General features: G+C 38.1%; 1 protein-coding gene across 4 annotated transcripts in view; it reads right to left on the reverse strand.

Annotated features, from left to right (window-relative positions):
- NRP1 (neuropilin 1) overlaps positions 1 to 27741 on the reverse strand; it is a 141697-nt gene that overhangs the window by 21368 nt on the left and 92588 nt on the right. For 2 of the 4 annotated variants that reach the window (XM_081298962.1, XM_081298960.1), the window contains exons 8-12: positions 19685 to 19840; positions 16116 to 16260; positions 9326 to 9657; positions 3852 to 3996; positions 380 to 463 (exon numbers count right to left, since the gene is read on the reverse strand). In XM_081298962.1, coding sequence (XP_081155088.1) covers positions 380 to 463; positions 3852 to 3996; positions 9326 to 9657; positions 16116 to 16260; positions 19685 to 19840 — 862 coding nt within the window. Of the gene's footprint in view, positions 1 to 358; positions 464 to 3851; positions 3997 to 9325; positions 9658 to 16115; positions 16261 to 19684; positions 19841 to 27741 lie in introns of all 4 variants that reach the window. The other 2 variants (XM_081298961.1, XM_081298959.1) reach the window with 1 other exon arrangement.

The following is a 27741-nucleotide window of genomic DNA, read 5'->3' on the forward strand; positions in this document are numbered from 1 at the left end:
GAAGATGAACATTTTGAAGAGTGTAGCTATGAATGGGTGGTGCACCATGTTATGGCAGGAGGGAGGGTCTGAAGATGAGTATTTGTTTAGCACATTCAGTCTTGGAGAAATTCTTATTTAATTAAGAGAATCCTAACCTTTGGCTCTGAAAAGGACACAACCCATTCTTTCAAATGGTGACTTGGAGATGTGTGGAAATGAAGATGATGTGGTCAGGCTGCCTCTATTCCTAGTGAAGCTTTGCCATTATACTCATGCCCACCACCGTGAGGTGTTAGAACACACACAGACATTAGCTGGGCTCAACCACAACATGAACTGAAATGGAACAGCAATGGGATGAAGATGGTTTCTGCACCTGTGAGCTGGAAGTCATCACCTGTTCCGCTGTGGCAGTTGGCCTGGTCGTCATCACATTCATCCACTGGGTTCCCATTGGGAGTGGTTGGTCCAGCTGTAGGTGCTGAAAACAAGATCCAAGGATTACTGTCTCACACCTCTGAAATGTATTCTCAAGGCTTGGGCTGTTGAATCTGCTAAAGCTTTTGCAGAAAACTCCAATCTGTAGTAAGAAGGCCAGAGGCATGCTTTGCCTCTCTTTCAGGGGCTAAATACACTTGGATTTTGCAGAATGCACCAGAGTTACTTTGGTATTTGATCTGTATCTGCTGAGTGGAGCTGGCTGCCTTAGCATTTTATATATTGTTTTCTACATAAACATCCTCTTTCCGTAAAGCTCTTGAATTCTCACTGGCCTGGAGTTGAGAACTTTGATGATAGAGATTTTGCTTGAACTGTTTTTCATTTCATTTTCAAGGTGCTAGAGAATTCACTTGTCATGAATTCTTTTGTATACTTAGTATTGACCAAATTTGTTAGGTTTATGATTTTTTTTCCCCAAAAGGGAGCATCAATATTCACACATAGAACCACAATGTTCTTTTTTAAAAGAGTTATTCCATTTCTATGTAGCTTCTCAACCTGTGAGCCCTCTTGCCAGAGCAGGTGTGTGAGAGGAGTTGTCTCATATATCCTGAGGTCATGTTACCTGGACTCCCATGGGACTGCATTCCAGAGTTGGCAGGTATTCCCATATCTTTGAATTTGTAGTTGAAAGGTAGCCAACATTAATCAAAGACTGCTTTTGAAGTCCTTTAAATTTAGTTGAGTCTACTTTTTTGTTTTTCGGGCTGTTACTCATTTTTGCAATCTGTTTAATATTTTACAGTTTTCAGGATTGCATTTCACTTTATGAGACTTGAGATAAGGTACAGTTCCCTTGATGTTTGAGAACCATACAAGATGCTGAGAGTTGGGGGCCTCTTCTCTTACAGCTTCTGGCCAGTAGGAATGTACCAGTAACTGCTGCTTTCTCAGTAAAAACTTGATCCTGTTTGTTATTGTGCTTAAGTACCTAGCAGAGTTATGACTAATGCAAACATATAGCTAAGTTCAATTTCTTCAACTTTCCAAATACATACACTAAAGATAACTCAGTAACTCAGAAACCATCCTGTACAGATAACATACACGCCATTTAGATATGCAATGGAGACTTTGTAAACTGCACAGACATGTCTCCTGGGCTCTATTGCCACCACTGAATCAGCAGAACCCTTTCTGGAAATCCATGTAGTTGTCTTCCTTAAGCTGTCCTTGATAATATGTTGCTTTTACAATCTTAAACTATTTACTCATTTTACTGATTTTTCTGCATTCCTAATGCTGTTTAGAAACGAGAAGTTTGGCCTGGGTTGTGGCTCAGCGGTAAAGTGTTTGCCTAGCACGAGTGAGGCCCTGGGTTCTATCCTCAGCACCACATAAAAATAGATAAAATAAAGGTATTGTGTCCAACTACAACTAAGAAATAAATATTTTTTTAAAAGAGAGAAGTTCCATATTGAAAGTAATCCAGGACAGTGCCTAGGTTCAATAGCAAAATGTACAAAGTGAATGATTTTTGTGCCCCAGTTTCTCTACTTGAAAATATTTTATCTTCTGTGGTTCTCTGTTTCTTCGATATGTAAGTGCTCCCTCAAAATAGGAAAGACACTCATGGAAGGCTGGATCGTGTACCTCATCTTCTCTGTGTCCCTTTAGGTGTTTCCCATAGAACAAGAGGCAAAGCAGATATTTAATAAGTCTTGTCGATCAATTTAAGGGGAAAGAATAACAGTCCCTTTCACCAATTGTGTTAAAAAGTACTTTGACACTACTCTCCTCAGATATTGGTTTCTCATATGACTCGGGGTGACTTCCTCGTTTTCTTGAGTGCTTGGAAACATCTGCAGTCAAATCCCTTCACCAATGATTTCTAGCTCACTCACTACTGAGTTGACACTGGCAAACTGCCACAACAAGGCTCAGTGTTTTCAACTGTCTATTCATTCCACCTCCTAAATCATTGCTGCCTTCCAGAATCTAGGTTAAACACCCACCTGGTAGCACCAAGCCTCCCGTTTCTAGATGACCACATTTCTCATGCAAAGAATAAATGTGTCTGTAAGTAGGGTATATCTGTCCATCCCTTCTTTCTCTTGGCATCTTTGCCAAAGCCTTGTCACATGGTCATTCTTGGTTTGTGCTCCTAACGATTGGCTAATTCAGAGGTCTGGGACATGGCTACAGATAAGGAAACAACCACCCAGTAAAAGAGTGGGAGATAATGACCTACCTTTAAGTAAACACATAGAAAAGTAGCCATGAATTATTCACTAGCATAGTGATTGATAGAAAGCTTAAGATCCTGTAGTGCAGAGGAAAAATTTCAAGGTATTTAATGTGCTTAGGAATGTAATTACCTTTGGTTAGCTCAAAACACAAATAATTTTGAAACCCAAACAAGGTGATATTAAAAAGCATTCTTTAAAACAACTATGAGCATATGCTCAATTGATTAACATCTGGGTACCAACAATAGCCATTCTTCAAGCTAACCTGGAGGAAAAAAAAATCTCTATGGTATAGGAAAGCCGGTGTAAGGTTACTCATTTATGCCCAAATCTAAGGCAGATGGGAATTCTAATGCACAAAAGCAGTAAATGGTACAATAACCAACTCAAAACATCCATCTCGATCATTATATGTTAAAAGAGAGTGCAGACCTGAGGTCAGTGTGTGCACTGGATTTGTCCTTGTTATGACCTTCATATAACCATCTAAATGTATATAGTCATATTTTTAAACAGATCCAACCATACTTTCATACACATGATCTCATGTAAAGCTTTGTTTCTAAGAAATTTGCAGCAGACTAAGAAATTCATCCAAGATAAATCTTGATGTCTTACTTGTCAAATGCTGCTTCCTGCTAGTAGGTGACAGTAGTCAATATCACAGACAGAAACTTAGATCTGATACAGAATTCTAAACAATATTAAAACGTCAAAGGACTTGGTAGGTTAAGGAAAGGAGTAATAGAAGAGAAACTGTCTAATGGGTAAGAAGTTTTACTTTGCAGTAAAAGAAATGTTTTGGAACTTGAAAGACATGGTGGTTTTACAACAAAATTATGAAGGTAGTAAGTGTCCTGGGGTTGTTTATTTTAAAATGGTGAATTTTGTGTTATGCAAATTTCACCTCAAACAATTATGATTAAAAAGTCAAGAGCTATAATTCTATAGAATCTGAGGAGAGTTATGCAAACAACTAACATAAAAGGAAGATTCTGAAGGTGCTGCTTCATGGTATATGCTAGAATGTTGAGCCTCACTGATTGACAGGCAAGGAGATGGAGGGGTCACATGGGTGAAAAGGTGGCAATTTTGCAAAAGCACCATCAGAGGCAGAAATGCATGAAAAGGGAAATAAAAAAGGAAGAAACTAGAAGGGACTCTGGAAATTGTAATTACCTTCTACTTCACAGCCCAGCAGCTCCATTCTTAGCCCTAGTCCGCCATGAGTGGCTCTCTCGGGGTAGATTCTGATGAATCGTGTGGAAAGAGGTGGAAAAGTCCGTAGCTCAGGTGTGTCATAGTTGTTGTTGCCCTCAAAAGACTGTGAAGCATAAACAACACAAGGTATTTAAAAAGAAACCTCCTTTTTTGTTGTTTTTCTACCCTCTGCAGAAGAATTAAAACTTTTCCTCTATGTTTAAGGGTTCTATAATTGAGTCTATGAAATAAACTAACAGTAGATAGATTAAAAGGTGCACAAGGTTATTACATATGTATAGAGGTAAAACATGCTAGATAACTGACTGAGTACTCAGCAAGATCTAGAAGTTCACATATCCTCTTCATAGGTGTGTGTGTGGGGGGGCAATGTAGGAAACTTAGTAAATGACTTGGAAAAGATGAAGGGTTTCTTGGAAGAATAGCTGATAACATGTCTGTCTGGGTGAGGTATTGACCGCTGTTCTCTTTTTCTGTAATTGATCTCATTCTTTCCTAGTGAATGAGATTTCCTGGGACAGGATTCATAGCAGCTGAGTTCCTTTGGAGGATACCTCTTTAGGCAGATAAGGAAGTCCAGAGAAATTCCTTCCTTGCACATTCTGTGCCCCAAGTGCCCTAGAGTTTGAAGTCCAGAGGGGCAGATTTGGGGATGGTATTTCCTGAACTCTTTCACCTCCTTTAGGACTCCTCAGAGAGTAGAGAAATAGGCCTCATTCTACCACTTTGAAAATGGTGAACATTTCTTTCATAAATGAGAAAGAAAAAAACAAATCCTCTCTAAGAGGTGACAGATGTCATTTCACAGGAGCCCCATGGTACACACTGAAGCACTGAGGCTATACCAGAAACTGAGCATTTAATGAGACATATTTCTGAATGATATACTGACATACCTTGGAGAAGTAACACTTTTATCACTACACTGATAGGTGAGGTGGAGGAAGATAACTCAGGAAGAAAACTAGTCATTTCCAGAGTCTATAATAGATAACCACATTTTCAACGAATACTACAGTTACATTCACTTAAATGAGAGGGTCGTAGTTTTGGTAAAACTTGGTTCTCTGGAAGAGAAGAAATTAAATTCTTGAAGTAGAGGATAGTAATTTTTTTTTTTTTTTTGAGTGTCGGGGATAGAACCCAAGGCCTTGTGTATGCCAGGTACTCTCTCTACCAACTGAGCTACACCCCCAGTCTAGAGGCAGTCAATTTAATGGAGTGCAAAGGCTGCTTATGAAGAATGTGGTTTATTCCAACTCACTGAAATTCTTAAGTACCACTTGTTGGAGCCATGTGTAGATAAAAGACCTCATCTCAGGAAAGTAACCAGGGTCCTGACTACCCAGGAATACTCTGATTCCTGGTTGAATTTTAGTATGCATTGGCACCCCTTTTGAAATGCATGCATGCCTAGTTTGAAGGCACTGTGACCCTTTTTAGGAGCTAGGCCCCTATTGCCAGCACTATTGCTGGGTTAATTTATTTCCCTTGTTACATCAACAGGAGGGTAAAAATCACTGGGTGGAATCAAAAGAAACTGGAGTGAAGATTAGGCCTCATTTGTTTTTCAAGAAATGAATAAACCTCCAAAAAAAACCCCCTCTTCTCCAAAAATCACTCTTGAATCTGTTGAGAATGGAAGAAGGGGAGGAAGATTAGAAAAATAAATTTTCTATTGTGGTGTTCATTAGTGTAACACACTAAGTGCTTAAAATATATTAACCTATTTATTCCTCAAAACAACTCCAGGAGGTAAATTCTATTATTACTCATCTTTCACAGATGAGTAAACTGACAGCAGAGTGCTCAAGGAATTTGCCTCAGCCATGTAAACAGTAAGGAGCAGAGCTAGGATTAGCACCTAGCCAGTCTTAACTGGGATTAAGACATCTCTGCTCTTAGAAATCACATAGTCTAGACTCCTTATTTTATCTGTTCATCTATCTATCTATCTATCTATCTATCTATCTATCAATCTATCTATCTATTTTTGAAGGAGAGTATCTTGCTCTGTTGCCCAGGTTGGTCTTGAACTCATGGGTTCAAGTGATTCTCAGCTCAGACTCCCATATAGCCGGGATTACAGGCACAGGTCACCACAATTGGCCTACATTTTAATAGGTGAGAACACTGAGGTCCAAAAAAATGCCCATGCCTAAGGAAATATAGTTTCATTAATTTGTATTTAGCTGGTGACAACTGGCTACTAGAACTGGTAGCTCAGATGGACTGCTTGGCCCCTAAGGCTGTGCCAGTCATGAATGGGAACCAGGCCCAATAGTTGGTCAAGACATCACAGAGCCGTAAAGGATGTGATCTTTTAGAGATGTAAATGCTATGACAAGAGAGTGGAAGCGCATACGTGGTGACACATTGGACAGGCTGTAATATGACCAGGGGGCTTCTGAGTTATAGAAGTAAATCGATTGGTCTTTTCCAACAGAAAACTTACCAGGAATCTGAAAATGCTAACATAAAGCTACTTCTCACAATTAGTTTTTTTTCTATTTTTATTATTTTAAAGAGTGAATCACTATCAGGGTCCTGCACTCTTGATATAACTGCAATTGCCGCCAGTAATTGAGAATCTGACATATATTATTGTTAGGCCCAATTAAGTTGTTGTCAGTAAGATGCTAATTATAATGAAAATACCATTGCACACGTGCAAAGTCTGTCTGTTAAGATAACTCCAAAGATCACAGGAGAAAAGCATTGGTATCTATGGAATCCCAGGCTCCTCTCTTAATTTTAACTTGAGCATAGAATTGACACACTGTAAATATATTATAAAAGCTGTCAGTAGTGAGCTGGGCAGAATACTCACAACTCAAACCCATATGGACCTGGACTAATTTTGATAGCAGAAACCTGCTTATGAATTACCATGGTGTTCTGCAACTAATTATATTTTAGAAGACAAGGGCTTTGTTTGGCTCTATCAGTTCCTGAAAAGTCTAGTTAATTTAAAGGGTCAATACCTTCTCCATCATGCACTGTTTGTGGGCAGGAAGGAGAGGGCAAGAGGATTTTATACCTATCAAAGCACTGTTTTATTTTATGAAACAGAGTACTCATTTTACTTTTATTTAAAAGGTACTTGGCATCCTAAGCAGGTAGCTTCATTTGTACGATAAAATATGTTTTAAACATCTTTATATAATTAAAACTATGTGCTGCTCTAAAATTGAAGGTTTTATCAGTTTCCTTTTTCATCTTTAGAGGTTTTATTTGAAGGGCATGTTAGGAATCATAGATTAGTCTCTACATAAACAATTTACAAGCTTTCATGGTTTTAAATATCATAGGAAGATGATAATGATGGATATTTTAGGAATAAAACCCAACACATTCAACCAATCTTGAGTTGAGCATTTTGTTAAAGTTAAAACACATGCATGGATTTCCTGTGGAATTCTGTACTCGGTTTACTACAATAGAGTGATAGCTTTAGGCTCGATTGCAGAGGCGTGGATTAGATAACAAAGAAAGCAAGCATATGATGCGTCCTATCAAAAGCATATGGTGATTTGTTTTCTGTCTCTCTCAGAACTCTAGTGTTGAAGAATGTGTCACAACAGCACACTCTGCCATTGACAGCAGCACCCGGAAGTTGCTGATCTGTAGCATATTCACACTCCGATGAAATCATAATGCTCCCTGCTCCTCAGAAAAGACCAACTTATAAGAATCTCCAGTTCTGATGTTTATTTTCCTTTCTTAGTCACCAGGATGAGAGAGGTAGACATAAAAGGGGAAAGGGAAATGGACACAGAAAAGAAAGTAGCTACACAAAGGTAAATATAGCACTGAAAATTTTTAGAACCCACAAGTTAAAACAGGGAGAGGTGGTGGAGAATTTCTTACTCTTCTGAGAGTACCAGCTCTGTCGGTGGCCAGTTGTTCTGATGCTGACCTGCAGTCCATAGAGGACAGGGAGGTCTTCTCAGAGCCCCACATCTGGAGGGAGTGGGAGCTGGCAGCACTAGCCAGGGTTATATTTCCTGCCTGAGATGCCTGTGGCCTGAGTCACTATACTACACTTGGTAGAGTGGGAGCAAGGATAAAGCAAGAACGATATTCCCTCCAATAAGCTAAATTTTCTTTTTTTGCAAAGGTCCTGGGCAAAGCAGAGATGGAAAGGCTAAGGCCAAAAGGCCAATTGTGTTGGTGTGAGAAGTATCATCAGCTGAATACAATTCTCATATTGAAACTAAGAAACTAAGCTGATGATTGCCTGTGGGTTGATCCTTGTTTTAATCCTAAACCCACTTCTGGGCCACCCTGCAGACTCCTGGGGAATCTTTCTAAGTTGGTGTAGTGTACTCAGGAAATGCAAATGTAACCATCAGCCTAAGTAAAAGTTGATTATGTAAACATATCTGTTCAGTTAAAGAATTATGCCACATGTTTTTATGAATATTGGAATATTTTTATCTTGAGATTCCCTTCTGTTTTCACTGGATTATTAAGAGCCAACTGCATTTTAAAAGGTTCCAAATACATCAAAAATATACTTAAGCATTATTCACAGTAGCTCAAAGATGGGAGCAACCCAAGTGTTCATCCATGGATGAATGGACAAACCAATTTGGTGTATACATGCAATGGAATGTTATTTAGCTTTCAAAAGGAATAAAATTCTGACACATGCTGCAGTAAGGGTAGAAGTTTGGGGACAGAATGCTAAGTGTAATAAGCTAGTCACAAAGGGACAAATACTGTATTACTCTAGTATTCTATGATACTCTAGCCTCCTAGAGTAGTCAAATTCATAGAGACAGAAAATAGGATGGTGCTTGCCACAGAAAGAGGAGAGGGGGAAACAGAGTTGTTATGTAATCGGTGCAGAATTTCAGTTTGCAAAATGCAAAAGTTCTGGAAATTAACTACACAAGAATATGAATTTATTTGACATTGTCGAACTGCACACTTAAAAAGATTAAGATGATAAATTTTAAATTATGTGTATTTTATCACAACTAAAAATTTAAAAAAGGGACTGGGCTTGCAGCTTAGTGGTAGAATGCTTGCCTAGTACGCCCAATACCCTGAGTTAGATCCCAGCACTGTAAAACTACATAAATAATTTAAAAATTGAACACTTACTTCAGCGGTGGATGAGAGAAGAGGAAAAGACACCAAATAGACAAAGTAGAGTCTGTAGTCAGCCCCAGCTCGGAACCTCACTCTTATCTACCTCCCATCTGAATGTTGAGCTGAGACTTTTCCCTCTAAAGAGGGAAAGGGCAATTCTTTTCCATGTTGACCTCAGACATCACTTTCATTCCTATACTCTCGTTTTCCTTAGAATTGAGGTCCTATTGACAAAATAAGAATGAGCCCTTCCTCAAGAAAATGCTGGAAGTCCTTGACTTAAATCGGGATTGAGGAAGAACTTTGACGGGAACCTCTTAGCTGGACCTCACCTTGGGCTTGCGCTTGCTGTCGTCCATGATCATTTTCCAGTCGGAGCCATTGTTGCTGTACCCTATCTTGAACTTCCTCATGAACACCTTGTTCTCTCGGTGCTTCCCACCCTGAATGATGATGCCCCTCACAATCTTCTCCTCTCCTAGGTCCACCTGGAGCCACTCATTGACATAGGGGTGGGGTGCAGGCGGCAGTGCCCAGCCAGAGCGACTGGTTACCAGGCGGATGTTTTCAGGCATCCAGTTTCTCTCCCCTTGGTTGGATGCTGCAATCTGGGAGTCCGAGATGAGTCCAGACACCATGCCCAGCATTCCAGAGCAAGGATAATCTAGGAGGTGGAAAGAAACAGATAATGCAAAATTATTTTATGGGAAAATAGTTTCTAGAAAGAAAATGCAATCATTTGAATAAAGACAGTGTCTTCTATCCATTCATATGTTTTCAGTCTTTGGATTATTTTATATTACACCAGAGCCTTCCCTCCCTTAAACGTTTCTCCTACTTTTATAGAATTTCCCCTTTCTTCATTCATATCCCAGTAAAGAAAATTTTTAGCAAGACACACACTCCCTCTCCCTGCTTATTTTCAGTTCTGCTGCATTTAATGTCCAACTCTGGAGGGTTCAGTCCCATTAGTATTCAGAAGTTATTCCCAGATCAAGGATAGGTGCTGCCCAAAAGAAATTCAGAATTAACCATCAGTTGGAGATATATAAAAAAAGCAAAACCCATATTGAGAAAGTTGCTAAAACAAAGATAAAAAGAAGATGATAAGGAGGTGAAAACACAGAGCTTGATTGAGCTTGGAGAGAGAAGAGGGGAGTTCTGGGAGGTGACTTTTGGGTTGAGTGTTGAAGAACAGTAATCATCTTCCCCCTCCTCATCCTTCTTTTCAATTGTATTAGGAACTTTCCACCTGAATATCTTTCTGTAATCTCAAATATGCCATCTGCAGACTAAACTAGTCCTTTCCATTGACACTGAATCCCTTTACTGAACTCTGAATTTTAATTGGTGGCATCACCAATTACCTAGTTTCTGCCTGGTCATCTTGTCTTTTCTTATTTTGCACTTCTGTTTTGCTATAAAATACTGTCATGATTTCATTAAAAAAAAAACAAGCTTGAGGTTGCCTCTTGCACTTTCTGTTTCTTTGGGCATCATCATGATCTGAGTAGCCATAGGTAGGGGGCTAAATGATAGTGTAATTGGCCTCCTACACCCCAGTTCTCCATCTAGACTACACTAACAGCTAGACATAAATTTTCATGAAATGTTGATTTTTCCATGTCATTCTCATGCTCAAAAAGTTCCCACTACCAAATAGAATAAGACAGACATAAAAGGACAAGTTCTGCATAATCCCAACTAATATGAGGTTCCTAGAAGAGTCATATTCATTGAGACAGCCAGTAGAATGACCATTGGATGGACTGGGCTGGGGAGAGAAAATGGGAATCAGTGTTTAATGGGTAGAGTTTTAATTTAGGATGATTAAAAAGTTCTGAAAATGGGTAATGTAGTTGTACAACAATGCAACTGTACTTACTACAACTGAGTTGTACATTTAAAATTGGTTAAAGTGGTAAATTGTATGTCATATACTTTACCATATAATAAAAAAGAGAGATCTTTAAAATATATACCATGGCTTTCCATTATTTCTAGGAAAATATCAAAAATTTCTATCTGGGTTTTCAAGACTTTCATTTTGGTTTTAGCTCACTTATCTATTTTTATCTAAGTACTAACAGCATATTCCAGTTAGTTCTCTTTTCATGTACCATAGATATAACCCCATCACTGCTTTTGCTCAATGTGTTCCTGCCACCCCTCCTCTCCTCATGTTGACGGGAATATTCTGCCCAGACTTTAAAATCCAGCTTAGACTTACCATGGAAATTTCTCAAGATACTCTGGTCTTCATTTTGAGACATCCCTCCCCAGAAATATGGTGGCAGGTATGGAAAGTATCCCAGAGCCTAGCACTGAACTGTACTGGTTTACAATTATTAGTCTTTTATCTACAGCAAGATTTTAAGATCCTCAAAGGCAATAAACAACATTATAGTCCTTTTCATATCTTCTATACCAACTCAAGTAGTTTTTGAGCATAGAGCATCAATTATTGATTTAGTGATTGGTGGCCTAATAACAAAGTGTCCAATGCTTCAATTATTCTCCTTTTAAAATCATACATCTCAATCAAGAACCTGCCTAGGGATGATAATCTACTTTTCATTGAAACAACTCAATTCCCCATGCTAACAGTAAAAAAATATAGCCTAAAAATATCCTGAGCAAGAGGCATGCTTCTAATGCAATTAAAAAACTACACTCATGTTATCAGCTGACCCTTAAGAATTAATTACTCAGATACTTTCCACATGAGTTGGACAGTTCAGTTCATGTCAATTCTTCAGTGCCTTCTTGTCTAGGAATTATGCACGAAGCATAGCTTTCAACCAGGCATGCCAGACCTTCTACCTCACATTCATACAAGGCCTCTCCTCATCTACCCCTTTTACATGAGCCAATTGAGATGAAGTACTTCCTGTCCTTAGGGAAAGCTTTCTCTCATTCATTCTCTCCACTAAGAATTCCCCCATTATTTTGCTATTTCCACTATCTGATCTGCATAAAAATAATGACTCGTTTTCAAATGCCAAATCATTTCTTCAACATTTTGAATCTCTGCAAGTAGACATAGTTTTCCTTTTCCGGGATTCTTCACAATAATTTATCAACATTTTCACTTCTTTAAATTGCTGCTTTTTGCCTCCTCAGATTTTAATTTCGTTGAGGGCATGAACCAAATCGTTTATTTTTTTCTGTCATTCTTTGACTGTTTTAAACGATGTTGTCCTCAGCAAATATTTGTTGAATTAATCAACTTATTAATACAATAAAAGACAGCTGTCATTTTCTCAAGTACTCTTTCCTGTAATTCAGCCACAGTATTTGCTCCAGGCTGGGATCTGGAAACCAAGAAAAAACTCAATGGGGATTAAAAAAAAGATTTACAAAAGGTATGTTACTGAGGGACTATGAAACTATAGTGTTAAAAATAGAAGTCACATTTTTTTGGCCACTGTGGTCACACCTGCCTGATTCAAAACCAGCTCTTATAAAGTCAATGTTCAGTTGGTAATGGGGACCAGATGTTACCATTTGTAGAAAAATATAATTAACTTGAGTATTGTAAGGAGAACAGAACCTTCACCAGATCAATGCCCTTTTTCTAATGCTGAGCTGGCTGAGGCACAGTTTATATCTCCACAAACCGTGGGCTACTGAGCCACCATTCAGCTAACGTAATATTCATAGTGCAAGGTTGACCTGCTATTCCTTCCTTATGTCTACTTCATCCAAAACAACCATGAAGGGCCACCTTAATCTGCCTTTGACCAATAACTATGTTACTTACTTTTAATAATTAGGAGAAAAATTATATTAGCAATTAATTCAATTGACTGAATGCTAGTTTCAAACTGCATTCTTCCATAGGTAGGTTGGTTCAGATGTAGTTTAGCCTAACTATACAAAACATTTGGAAATAGTTGCCAGATTTAGCAAACAAACAAACAAATGAAAAAAAAAAATAGGATGCACAGCTAACTAAGAATTTCATAAAAAATAATGAATACTTTAAAAAATATATACCATGCAATATTGAGGATATACTTATATAAAAAATATTCATTATTTATCTGCACTGAACATTCTGCATTTTACCCAGCAACCTGTTGGGAAAGTGAACATTCAATCCCGGATGAGAGGGAGAAAAAATTTTATAGTAGGGGACTGATATATATATATATATATATATATATATATATATATATATATATATATATATATATATATATATAAAATATAGCCTAAAAATAAAACCATCCTGAGCAAGAGCCATGCTACTAATGCATATAATACTTAGCTTTAATGGAAAAACTGAGACATCTTGGTAAATCAAATATCCATTTAACCAGTTTTCAAAGACTGAGAAAATAATAACTGCATTTGATGGGAGGCCCTAAATGAGAATAAGCTACTCTTTCCTCAGTGACTTAGTTGCGGCATCTAAGATGGTCATTGTGATGTGTTCACAGAGTAATTTTTAATTTTGTAGTTTTTTGTTTTTCAATTCTAGACTGTTAGGATCTGCCTACTCAACAGGATAGGGTAAAAAATTTGAGGTCACTTCCTTGTTAGAAGGCATGGATAGAACTGTATATTCGTTCAAAAATAACCGTAGAGTGCTTATTGTGTTACTGGTATAAAGGACACAATGGAAAATAAGGTAACTGAGGCCTTGCTTTCATGAATTTTCTAGTCCAGCAGGGATACTTCAGTTCTACTCATTCATTAATCTCCATGCTAAGGGGACCATGACCTCAAAAGAAGGAAATTTTCTGCTCTCATAACCAAGAGGAAACACTGATACTGTCTTATTAGAAGTTCTCCATGCAAGGGCTTATTCTAGCTTCAATTTATGGAATACCACATCCTACTTTAAATTACTGGGTACCATTTAGTGAGCACTCACTGAAAGCCAGGTATATTGCAAATATGCTTTCATTTAATTCCCCTTACAGCTACATTAAGGTTAATCTTATAGATCAGGAAATGGACATCAGAGAAACAAGATGTCTTGCCCATGGTCAGACATTCGCTAAGTGGACAGTCCTGAGTCAAACCTGGATATGATTATATACCCTCTATTCATGTGGCCATCACTATATTCTGGCCTCTCATAAAACCATCCCAGATCAGTTATTTTGAGATTCTAGCTATCTTACTAGAGAGAAAGTATTTAAATTACACTAGGGGTCATGTTTAAAAGTACAGGCAGTACTTTATTTGAAAAACAAAATTAGCTATTTACCATAATTATAAAATAGACTATGTTTAAAAATATTAGAATACGGTTTTTAGACATCTATTTCTAAATAACTAAGTCATTTAGCCAGTTTTAAAATCCAATAAATTATTTGCCTTATTTGCTCACATTCCTAGAATTTCCTCTTGGGAATGTCTTTATGAAAATTAAAAAGGACAATTTGGGTTTAAATAAATATTTTATATAAGTAAAAGAATGTGACATAAATCTTTAAAAGGTTGGAAATTCAGAGTTCAGCCCAACATATCTGGAGTCTTTATGAAGTTTACTTCATTTATTAAATATAATGATATGAGATAAGGTTGGAGAAATGGGCCAGAAATTTCTACTCAGACCTCAAGTGGCCCTAATCCTACAAATTTATGGGTAGTCTCTCAAATTTGTAATGCTCTGAAATGATGTAGAACTTTCTGACATTCAACTGCTGATCAAAAGTAAAGCCAAGGTTATGTCTAATTTTCAGTGTTCTTTTTTCTTCTTCTTCTTTTCCAAACCTCTCTCCACCCAATTCCTGCCTCCAAGTCCTTGAACTTTCTAATTCTTAGATTTAAGACAATAAGCAAGTCTGCCTCTGAGATGGAAATAAATAAAAATTTGGTATGGAGTCAGATGTGGTTTTTATTTTCCGAAATGTACTCTACCGTGAACAAATGTATTTTCCCCTCATTAGCTCATCTTCAAATTGCTTGTACTTTCATGGAAAATTCTGGGGTTCCTTTTTTCCCCCCTCTTCAAAAGTCAGTATTTTTTTCTCTAAAAAGAATCATACTAAGAGAATAAATATAAAAGTGAAGTAAAAAGTTAAATATCCTAAATATGTACACTGATAGAATATTGAAAGATGGTTCACAGAAGTTTGGAAGTTAATTCAATTTTAATTACCTTTAAGTGGATCGTCTACTGATCTGTTTTTAAACTTTGAAGCTTACTACAAAGATTACATTTGTATTGGTTTTTGGATTGCCATTGCTTTTTTAATGAAAGTTTTGCAACGTATTTACTTAAGCAGTAAGGAATTCCAACATTACTGTTATCTACATCAGAATACAGAATAATTGTACAATGAGATCAATGGACAAGCCCTTGCAGCGCTGATGACCATGAAAACACAGTAAGAATTCCAGTCACACCACTCTGTCCTGACCTAACCTACTTCTTCCATCACTTGATCTCTTGTATTTCACCTTCTTCATCTCTCAAATGGGAATATTCCACATTTAACAGGGACTTTTAAAGTCCTATTGATGTCTGAAGAAACAAATTGAAATAAAAACCCAAACATTTATGAGTTGATTTCCCATCTAAGTATTTTAATGTGCTCATTCAACAAAAAATAGGAGAGTTTGGATAGTTAGTGATTACAAGGAGAAATTCTCATCAGTTAAATTCCTTAACTGAGGCTTATCCGTATTGGTTAAGTTCCTAGGCCATCATCACTGTGTTTCAAAATTAAAAAGAGAAAGTCAGTGGAGAACATTTTCTGAAACAGTTATTTGCTATAAATCTACCAAGTACCCATCAGTGAAGTGCACACCTAGGAAGCAGAGATGGAAGGCATGAAGCTTGTCTTCATGGAGCATACAACCTAGTGGAAAAGGTACCAGGAAACAAATTTCTGCTACCTGCCAGACTGGGCTTAAATGCTTCATATCCATTATCACAAGTAGCCTGCATGGTGTTCATGTTCTACAACTATTTTCCAAGTGAGATAACTTAGGCTTTGAGATGTAAGGATATTGTCCAAAGAAGCAGAATAATGGGTAGTAAAGGATCCAAAGTGTATACTCTTAACTACTAACTAAAAGTGATCACATTATTACCAAGTTATTCTCCTTGCCTATGATGGTTTGCACCAATCAACCAAGCAATCTTCAACTGGAGCTTACCTGTTATCTTGCAGCCATATACTTCAAATCTCATAGATATGCCAGTTTCCCAAGTCATGGGTTTGATTCGAACAAATCGTGTTATCAGTGGTTTGGGCAGAATTCCAAGAGCAACGTCAGTGGGATTGGTATTTCCCTGAAAGATCTTTATGGGAGAAGAAAGGGTCCTTTAATCACAGAAAATTTGTATTTAAAACAAATAAAAAATGTATTTTCACAAATGCTTGTAAAAATTATTTACAATTTCAGCATTGTCTATCAAGTTGAAGTGGCGTTAATAACTTGTCATGTTATTTTTCCAAATGATGGTAATCAGAAAGAATCATGTCAAATATAGAATGTTGTCCTAATTATCTATTCAATTTTCTGAGAGGCTATAGCCTCTAAAATCACTTACAAGGATGACATTTATTAAAAGGCACATGCTTTTATCTTAAAAAGTGGGAAGTTATTAACTTTCTCAGAGGACTGCAGAATACTGAAGACATTTCCTTTCCCAGGGACCCCCAGAAAGAATGCTTTTTGAATTCAGTGTGGTGTATGGCTTTTTGAAGTTGTAGGTTATGTTCTCACACTATCATAATAAGTCAGGTACTAGCTTCCTTTTTGACTCTATCCCTTTATGAGAGATTCCACCCCAGACATGAATTAATGACTAATTTTTTTGGATCCTTGGTAAAATTAGGTTTTAGTGGCCAAAACTAAATGGAGTTACACATGCTTTTTAACTAAGTCAGCCTTTTCAGGGTTTCTGCTTCCAGTTTTAAAAATGATTCATTTTAGCTGGGCACAGTAATTCATGCCTCTAGGCTCCATGACTCAGAAGGCTGCTGCAGGAGGATCTCAAGTTCAAAGCCAGCCTCAGCAACTTAGCAAAGCTCTAAGCACCTTCACAAGACCCTGTCTCAAATAAAAATATAAAAAGGGCTGGGGATGTGGCTCAGTGGTTAAATGCCTGTGGGTTCAATCCCTGGTACCAAAAAGAAAAAAAAGTCATTTTAGTCTAAGAAAGATGAGACACGGGATTGCAGATGTAAAGAGTGCCAGGCAAGAACCAATTTCCCACAAGTATCCATTGGGCCATTCTGCCTGGCTATGAGGCAGCATTCTCCAAAAGATCTCTGAGACTGTTTGCCTTGTGGAATATTCTGGCACTTATACTTGGGTATAAGTGAAAGTCTCCATTCCTGAGATTTTAATTTCAATTCTGGATCAAGGACAGTCCTGTGCTTTGTGTAGGTAGCACTGTACTTCTCTGTACAACCTCTTAGGTGACATCATTAAGAGCACGGGCCCACCAGGAATGTGCAGATTCTCTCCAGCTTCCCAGATAAGTACATGGAGAAGAACCGTGTTTCCCAAGGTTTGCTCTTCTCCCCAAGAGAAAGGGCTTGTAAAAGTTGGGCTTGCAAAAGCAAAATGTTTTTGCTTCACTTTAGTTTAAGTGGCGTGCCTAACTGAAGGCAGTCAAATGCATCACAGAACTGGTTATCTGCATGAGCCTCTCAAGAGACAATTTAACATCAGAATTTATCCTAGCCTGTGATCCCTTTAGATTTCTGTCCTATTGCAGCATCCCTCTCTGGAAACAATATGTGTGGGAGCATTTATGTGTGGCAGGAAATAATGGGTAGTTGCTGGAAGGGGAAGAGCCCCAAAAGTTGTTGCTCTCCTTACAAGGTCCACGAGCCCCCTTGCCAAAGAGACCAGAAGTTGTTTGGGAGTGCTGAGTGCTCATCTAGGAGGTTCACATTTTGCTCACACTGAGGGAGTTTCACGTGGCTTGTGGCAAACCCCATGAGCACACACATACTGTCTTGCTGAGAGGGGTCTATTGGACTTGTTACTGGGTGAAGGCTGATCTTGATGAGGTCCATCCAATGCTCCCTGAGAAAATAGGAAAGGTTGTAGAGGCCTTTGGCTGAAAAGTCCCAAAATACAGGAAAAAAAAAAAAGGAAAGGTAGCAATAATTTGACTCCAGCTGGATGTTTTTGTTTCATTTAGATTCAATTAAACTGCTCAGCCAGGTGACAAGTCTACATCTCTGTTGAATCCTTCCTTATTTCTTTCTGCCTCCAACCCTAGAAGCCCTGCCATGTGCCAGGGTGTTCCTAGTGTGAGCCGTGTGCACTTTGAGACATCCCCTGTGACTCTGGGTGGGCTCTCTGACAGCCCCGTCTGAACCACAGAAAATCAACCAGTGGACAGTGGCTGAAGAGGACAACTGGAAGAAATAGCCCTTTAAAAAAAATGTGTGTGTGTGTGTGTGTGTGTGTGTGTGTGTAAGGTTTTTTTAACCCCTCTCTCTGGGTTCCTTTTGTTTGCAAATGCATACTTGGCATTAGTGAGGTTTTGTTTATTTTTAACTAATGCACATCTTCAAAAATCTACTCTAAAATAAGAAGTTCAAACTTAGGGACATAATTGACTTGCTTAATCTCCATATGTGTTGACTGTGAGGAGTTTTCTTCCCCAGATGGAGAACAGGTTCCACGTCCCGCAGGGCCAGACAGGCCTTGACCTTGTCTGTCCACAGAGACTTCCTCCCACAGAGCAGTTGTCCACTGATATCTGCTTCCATCTTGCCTTCCCAACCAAGAGTGGGAGATTTTGCTGCTAATCAAGGGAATTAATGGTTCTTCGCTCACTTCAACCTCCAGAGGCTTTTCTGAGTTCCAGACCCAAAAGGAGAAACTCCAGGCCAAGAATGCTCAAAAGTGAGACAAGGACATATTCACTGGCCTCTTTCCAAGCCCACAATCTCAAGTTACCTGAATCTTTGCTGCTATCTCTAATATACATATTTTTTATTTTTGTTTTTGTATTTTATTCAGCCTCCAGGGGAAGCTTTTAATTTGGGAGAAACAGTGAATATGAATTCTCAAAAATCTTTTGATTAGTAAATCAGAGCAAGTATAACTTCAAATAAACAGACAGACTGAGAAAGACAGACCATGGGTGCAAACGAACGGCTGCCGAGAGCTGGGGGACACAGGGTGGTCTGAGCTACCTCCTCAGTTAAAAGCAGGAAGAGGGCAGCATGTCATTTGTGTGATCTGAGGGAACACAGTGAATACCTTTAGTTCTATCCCTTCTTACAAGATGCAGCCAAAGGCACTTGTAAATTAGTTTGTAAACCACTAATGTAGATGAAAAGGTGGTTTCTAAAACGTGCCTGTTAACAGAGAGAAAGAACGAATCTAACCTATGAAAGAGAGGGAAGAAAGAAGAGAGACAGAACTCTTAAGATTCTAAGAGGACAGTGTTTATCCTATGCATTGTCTGTGTTCCCGGGGGAGGGTTCAAGTGATTCTTGAGACTGTCACTTAATTTGCCTGGTATTGACTTTTCTTGGAAACATCTGTATAATTTCCTCTTGGCTTCTGGATCTGGGAACATGAGACCCCCTTGGTCAGATTTAAACCTCTAATTGCACTTTTCATTTAAAATCAATTCAAAAATAAACCAGGCCAGACAGAAAGCTCCCCAACAAACAAGTAAAAATTGATCATCCATTTAAGAGACTGAATTGCTGGAGGGCGGGGGGGGGGGTGGCCGCCAAACTTACAACAGGTTTGTTTCCTTCTTTTATGGTGATCCAGTCTTCCCCATTGGAGCTAATGTCTATTCTGTAGGTCTTGACGTAATATTTCTTCTTGGTTTCCTTTGAAATGGCACCTTGTGTGCCGACAGCAGTGACAAAGCGCAGGAGCCCCAAGTCTACCTACGAGAAAATTGCAAACTGTGGTCAGTGGGCTGTGCCTGCACCACCATCACCTGGATCATCTCTTGCTGGTGCTGCACATTATAGTTTTGATACAGCAGGGAACAACGGGGCTTTATTCCATCTGGCCCCAAGTTCCCATTCCGTTCCTTCAACAGAAAGGCAAAGAGAGCAGTTGCCTAGGCTGTTTTCTATTGTTAGAAAAAAAAGAAGAAACTTGTCTTACTTCTGCAACCAAGATAGCTTGGGGCAAAGGAGAAAACTGGGTTTAATATTGTGTCATTATATGTTTTTAAGACATGAAGCATACTTTCCAAATAGCACATTAATATTGGCATTTTACAAATAGTAAATCAAGACAACAAGATAAACACCCACATTGACCATTGGAGAGGCCTGGACTAGAATTTTCATTTAATAGGATCAAATTTCTCAACCTTTTGTAGCATCCTACCTCCTTCCAATAAAATGAAGGCTGAAACAATACTGATCTGAAAGCACTAGGAATGTTTTGGTTTGAGAAACAGACCACAGACTTAGAATCTGGAATGGAGTGGAGAGGAAAAAGGCAAAATAAGAATTTTTGTTTCATCTTTAAATTCCTTCCTTCCCCATATCTTCCTGTGGTCTTGCTCCATTCAGCTCAGCTTGAGAAGCAGGCAGACCCCAAGGCATCATCTGAGAAGAAATAATATCTCTGTTCAACAACTGCCAGGGCTTGTGAGCGTCTACCAGTAAGTTTCCAATGGGAAAGCTCCTCACTCAACACAAGAGCCTCACCTTCATCTCTCACTGACTTACTTCATAACCCTGCAGGGTGGGCCATTTAGATGGAGTGACAAGTTTTGCTCTGCACATACTATTACCATGATGTGCTACCTTTCCACAGGCCCCAAACCAACTGGCCAGTCGATCATAAAACTTTTAAAACTGTGAGCCAAAATAAACCTTTTATCTTTATAAGTTATCTCATTTATTTGTTATAGTAACAGAAAGCTGACTAACACAAATGGAAGATTCTTTTCAAGTCTGACTTCATATAATTCATTTTTTTGTATGTCTAACATTTTTCCAGTAAAGTCAAACAGTTTTTCTTTCTTTACATTTCCTTATGTCCATCATTAATAACTAAATATAATCTCTTTTTAAAATTTTTGTGGTGCTGGGGATTGAACGCAGGACTTCACGCACGCTAGGCAAGTATGACACAACTGAGTCACATCCCCAGCCCATAAATAAAAATCTTAAAATTAAAGTTACTACTAGTTTCTATACATTAGAAATATTTTCATGTCTTTTTATTAATACAGTGATTGTTCCTATAAAAATTGTTTCCCTTCATCTATTATATGAACAGGAAACAAACTGTGTTTAAAGAAATGAAATACAACTATATGGCAAATATTTTTTAAATGGCATAGAAAGTAATTACATAGTACAACTGAATAGCATTGATAAAATATTTCAATAGCACATTTACATTTATCAACAGAATGCCATCTTCCTTGAAAAAGGCAACAAAAACAAAGTAAAACTAAACAAAACCCCCAAACCCATCCCCAGTTTCTGAATCTTGCTTTCTCCTTGCTACTTGACAACCCAATTTCCAGAATACAATATTTCAATTAACCCTCCAGTGCCTACAGGCAACAAACACCTAAAGAATTTCCATATCATGCGCAGCCTGCCTCATGAAAAATGACTATTGTCTTTCATGAATTGCTTTTTTTCCTGAAGGCCCTTGGAATAGTTAAATCAAGGAGTTGCCAATTCATTTCCAAAATGAACCATGAGTTACATTCAGGAAAAACAGCACATAGAAGTAAATTTTAAGCTACACAATTATACAATAGTAGATTTCCTTTGGAAAGAAGGGGGATGACATCCATCGCAAAACAATCTTTTATTTCATTTCCTTGATTTTAGAGATGTGAATTCTATGCTGTACATGCTTTTACCAGGCTTAAGAGAAAATGAATCACAATTTCACTAGAAACTGATATTTTAAGATGATAATGGTAGATGATTTTAATTTTAACAAATAAATATTTACCCAACACAATTTTATCAAGCGCACATACTTGTTTACTCAAATTTGAAATTTGCCTTTTTTTTTCAGTAGTAAACCTTGTGTTTAAAATTTCCCATCCCCGTTTTGTACAAATTTCAAAGAGAAGAGATGATCAATGATTGTCACACTTAGCAAACAGAGATATCAGAGTTAAATTTGAATTTCAGATTTAAAAACATTTTAATTATGCCCTTGCAATATTTGAAACATTAATTATACTAATAACTGACTCGTTCCTTCATATTCAGATTTAACTAGTGCTCTGAATGTTATCCGACCACCTTAATCTCACTATTCCAGAAATAGGTAATCTCAAGTTGCTGCAAAAACTGATTTTCATAATGCCACAATCTGAAAGTAAAGGGCACTCTAGACATGGCTGGGCTGAACAATTTCAATTGTTTTCAAATGCTCTCAGAACACTTAGTGCTTTACTGACTGTCCATTGAGTCATGTCCAATGCCACATCCACTTTCAAGCTGAAGGGTCCTTAAAATCTTGAAGTTCAGGGAAGCATGAAGCAGAGCTATTTAAATAAACCCTTCCTGTCAAACTTACAGATGGCTCTTCAGTTTGGAAAAGATTAAATTCCCAGGAGTGCATAACTCAGCTTGAGTTGATTTGAAATAACTCTAGAACTTCATTCCCTGGTTGTCTTTTTCCTACTTTTATTATTATTAATTATTATTATTATTGTTATTATTGAGTGCGATTTAGCTGGTGGGTAAGAAAGAAACTATTTGGTGGTCAATTGGAAGAATCCTAAGCCTAAGAAAGAGCTAACTTTAGAGTAAGGAGCAATGGACAGGAATTAACTAGTATTCAATTCAGGAAAATGCCCAATATTCCAGCTACAAAGCCTCCCCCAAACATGTGCATGAATCATTTGAAAAAAGAGAAGATATTTTCTTTTCTCAACAGCAATGAAATGCATTAGTAACATCTCCTTGTAATTGCATGAAGTTTCCTGCTGTGCTTTAAAACTCTGCAGATTCTCTTATTTGCCACACTGGGACACTTGAAATTTCATTTCATTTTTCTTCCTAACATTACTGCCACTGGGTTTAGGAAAGATGGATGACAACCTCATAAAATGATTAGGGCTGGGACCAAAACCAGTGCAATTAAAATCGGATGGTACCCAAAACTCTAACAAGATCCAGTCTCCCGACACGACACTGTGGATTCTCCCTTGTGAACCCAACTCCTCTCTTTCCAAGTCCCTTTGGGGAATTCTCTGGAATGGCGTCCCACATCCACTCTGAAGTGCCTGAGCTAGTTTGGGAGGGAACAGAGCCTGTCCGGCCTCATTAGCATCACTACTTACACTGCTGCTGTCAGGGGACCCAGAAGGACTTAATGCCTGAAGGTTTATATCAGAAGAGTGTCAGAGTAGTCCACCCCAAAATGTACCACTTTGGTGTAAGGATTATTTTGATCTGAAGGCAATTGAGAATGAACAGATACAAGAAAAGTATTCTACCCTGCCCTTTCTCTGCCTAAAAGCAGGGCATTCATTTCCCCTTGTGAAGATGGCATGAATTTCCCCTCTCTCCTGTACCAGGAGGAGGAACATGACCCTTATCACTGCAGACTGAGAGAACGGAGAAGAGTTTGCAAGAACAAACCTTACTAAAATAACTTTCGTTTTCCATTAGTCCCCTTCATGTATACACTAGTCACTTTCCCACAGTTTAGCAGTCCTGGAAGCCCCAAGTCATTTCTCACAGTTTATCCCCCTTTGTTAAAATGTTGTATATTCACCCAAATCTAACCACTTATAGGGGTTGTTACCTCTTTTCTACCAAGCCCTGCTGACATAAAATTAAAATATTAATAGAATTTTTATGTTTTATCTCTGGTTAATCTATCTTTTGTCATTTTAATTAGGAGATCCCAGGTACCTACCTTCCAACCTGAGCATGTTACCCTGGTCTTCTTGAAGTCAAAATGATCACTGGTCATGACAAACATTCTAAATCAACCACTGGCCATCCTCTTTGAATTATGAATTACATACATGGGTACATATGTAAAATATATGTGAATACTTGTATATGTTGTGATTATAAAAATGAGGCCAAATGACTTCTGTGCTTGATAACCTGCCCTTTTGTTTAGTTTCATGCACATATTTCTATGCCAACAACATTTTTCTGCATTATTATTTTAAATGGTATCACAGTATTCCACTGTACAACTGACATAATATGGTCTACTTAGTCTACTAAGGTACTGAATTTTGCTCAACTAGATTTGACTTTTCACTCAGTGGACACTTATTACTGCTTCTCTGCTCAGTTCTGTATTGGACTGTTAGGATATAAAGAAGAGTAATAGTGTGAGAAGCAAACCCATGATTATAGTATGGGATGGTGCACATAAAGTGGCCCAGAAGAAGAACTAAACAATTCATCAGAGAACTGGAGGTAGAGGGAATTGGAGACATTACGGAGCGGATTTTCATGTCTAAGAGGTGTACGGGAGGATGCACAGTAGGAGTTTGCAAGTGGACACAAAGAGAAAGAATCTTCTAGAGGAAAAGAGAAGTGCAGAGGGAAGCAGGGGGAAATGAATAAATGAAATACTGCACACTAAGCAACCTACCATGCTTCCCTGACTAGTAGACGTGTCAAAAAAAAGTATTGATCTTAAAAGAGCATATGCTGTGGTCGTCTTGAAGTCAAAATGATCAGCGGTCCTGAAAACCTTTCAAAAGCAACCACTGACCATTCTCTTGGTGGTTTAGCTCTTTGAATTATGATGAGTTCTCACCAACCTCACATTCTGGTAGACGTGACTGGCGACTTAAGACAAGCAGCTGGGAACACAAAGATATGACCCCAGAGTGCTCTACATAATGACACCACTCTGTGTTTTGCAGCGTTCACGTTACTAAACAATAGTTCCTTTCTTTCCATAAAAATCCAGACATACAATAACCATAATTAAGTAACCTGCTTTCTCTAAACCCAATCAGCTCTTCTCCACTCACCATTTTCTGATTTTGAAAGAATATCATTATTTCCCAGCTGTTTTATTTTTAATTAGAAGATGGCTGTGATTTCATATCTGAGTTCAATAACTTCTGTTTAACATGAAGGGTGGTGGTGAGGGGGTGTGGAGACAGGAATGGGGACATGTGGAACCCAACATCAAGTGCATTCTCTCAAATCTTTGAATGTCTCCCTCTGCGTGTGTGACTCACATAAACATCTGGTACTTATCTGATGGCATGTAGACTATCTTTGAGAAGTTGATCAAACTTCTTCAGAGTTCCAGTGGCAGCTTTCTGAGTTAGCTTAAACAGCACCATCAGCAGAAATGACCCATGTGACACCTTGTTTCCAATGCCAATATAAAATCCTAAGCTGATGTAGACTGTCCACCCAAATCTCACTTTCACTGTGTTCCACCCACAAAGAAAGGGCACTGCTAAAGACACAGAAGAGAATATCCCAAGCTCGTCGTGTAGGTGGGAAGAAGGATCCTTGTAGAAGACAGTTATCCTTGTCTACTTTCAGGGGCAGGAGGTGGTGCTATAGCAGGTCCTGTGTACTAAGGATCCTTCATGCCTCTGGGTCTTGACCATGCCCCTGACTTGCTCTTTGTTCTAAGATGTCTACAGGAACAGTCCACAGGCACTTTATGGCTGTGGCATTGTCTAAGTAAAGGCAGGAAACACATTCCCCAGATAAAGAGAAATGAGGAGGAGCACACATTTTACTGAGAATCACTTGGGGACAAAGCAGCAGGTTTTAGCATTGTGTAGTAAATCATGCAACAAATCTTTGCAAACTGCTGGTTAAACAGCAGCATGCAGCCTTTGAGCCATGAAATGAATATCATTGCTTCCTATAATAATACATAACCAGCTATTGGTAATGTCATAATGTGGGAAGCCTCATTTCAAAAATGAAAATCTGTCTTGCTCAATAAAATACTGCCCATTGAGGTTGCATTGGCAAGGGAGCATTTACCCGCTTTTAACACTCCCCGGGCAGGTCAATACAAGAGCCTGAAAAAATAAAGGACAAAGAACTGAGCTCTGATTAAAAACAGGAAAATATTTTTTTTGGGGGGGAGGGCTATGTTAAATTTTCTTTAGAGCATCTTTGATGACTCAAAGAGCTGTTTAATTCATCACTTGACACTACAAGCTAAAGAAAATATTTTTTAGCAATTGTCTCATTTCCTTAGATAAAACACATGTTTTCTGACAGAGTCTGAGCATGTAAGCATCGGTGCTATTCTAGTCTATGTGGGCTGAATTCATAGCACCTGATGTTTGTGTTTCTAAAATTTAGGGTCTTGGACTTAACAGTTATGAATCAGAATATAATCACTATAGAGCTAGTAACATAATTTTCTTTCTCTTTATGTAGTTTGTCATTATTGTGCTACATCGAAAAACGCTGATAACTAAGATTGCTCCTATTAATAGAAAATGCACAGGGAAACCTTTATATTATGCATTTTGTTAAAGGCTAAATTTATAAGCATTCTCCCTTTCAATTCTCATATCAATCATACAAGACAGGTTTTATGGACACATAAACTGAGGAATAAAGTGATATGTGAACCTTGTCCAGAGTCACATAACTTATCAGTGACTGAGCTTGGACTTATATCCCAGATCAACCCAGCGGCCTGGTGCAGTGAGCCACTGCACCCATGTGGCCCCCAGTCCATATTTTAAAACCATAATTACTAGAAAGGCAATTTAAAATTTCTTAGTCAATAGTCATGAAATCCAATGGCTCTTCCTTTTGGAAATTAAATGTTTTGTGCAATTGTAGGAAGTATGAAATCATTTCTGACTACTTTGTTTTTCAGTTTGAACTGGAAAGTACAACTTTGTGAATGATTATATGGTTGAAAAAAAGATGATGGTTATGGATCATTTTTAGCAAAAGCTATGAAGAAACATTTAAAAATTCTAGTAAAGAATGAAAATACCCAAGTATGAGAAAAGTACAACACTGGGAAAATCTCATCAATGTTCTTTTCTCATCTTAATTGTCTGAATTAATCCTTTTTTCCACAGTTAAATTAAAAGAAAGTATTTTTCCCAGGTGGAAACAGACTACTGGTTGCTAGAAAACCCTTTGCTGATAGTAAAACAATTTTAAGTGAAAGGATAGATGAATTTTCCTACCAGAAGACTTGAACCAGCCAGTTAGAATAACATTAGATAAGGCTGTTATGGCCCAGAGGCCCGGGAAAGGCTGGCTTCTCTGATTGCCACTGCCCCTTACAGAAAAAAGAACAATAAGAAAAGGGACAAGAAAAATGAAGTCCCCTAACAAGGGACGACCTTTGCTTGTTTTGTCAGATAAAAGGAGATAATGCTCCTGTGGGCTCCCCGTAGCATCTGGATTCATGGCACATTCTACTATTTTCATGTTAATTTCTTTTGCATAAATCAGAAGCAACTAATTAAAAAAGAAATATTTAATTCTGACATGTTCTTTGAACTGGAATTCCATCTGGTTCTGTTTGAATACTGAAATCTGCCGTTGTTGTTAAAATTGTAAGGAAACAAGAGGGACTCCACGAAGCAGGTTAATATTCTAGCATCTCAGCCGGAGGGAGATGTTTCCAGAATCCAGATACACAAATCACTCCAATATGGAAATGCTCAAGATCAAATGTGGAGGAGAATGCTGTTCTGGGGTGGAGACTCTACCACTGGTCTATATTTCCTCAGTGTGATGGATGCAGAATTAAGGCTTCAAATGACCTTTCAGAGCAAGGCATATACCATGACAACCCAGCAGAAAATGCTTATTTTGTAAATATATTTAAGATAAATATGGAAAGGGAGACT

This window comes from Spermophilus citellus (assembly GCF_964194105.1).
Source record: "Spermophilus citellus genome assembly, chromosome: 6".
NCBI classification, from domain to species: domain Eukaryota; kingdom Metazoa; phylum Chordata; class Mammalia; order Rodentia; family Sciuridae; genus Spermophilus; species Spermophilus citellus.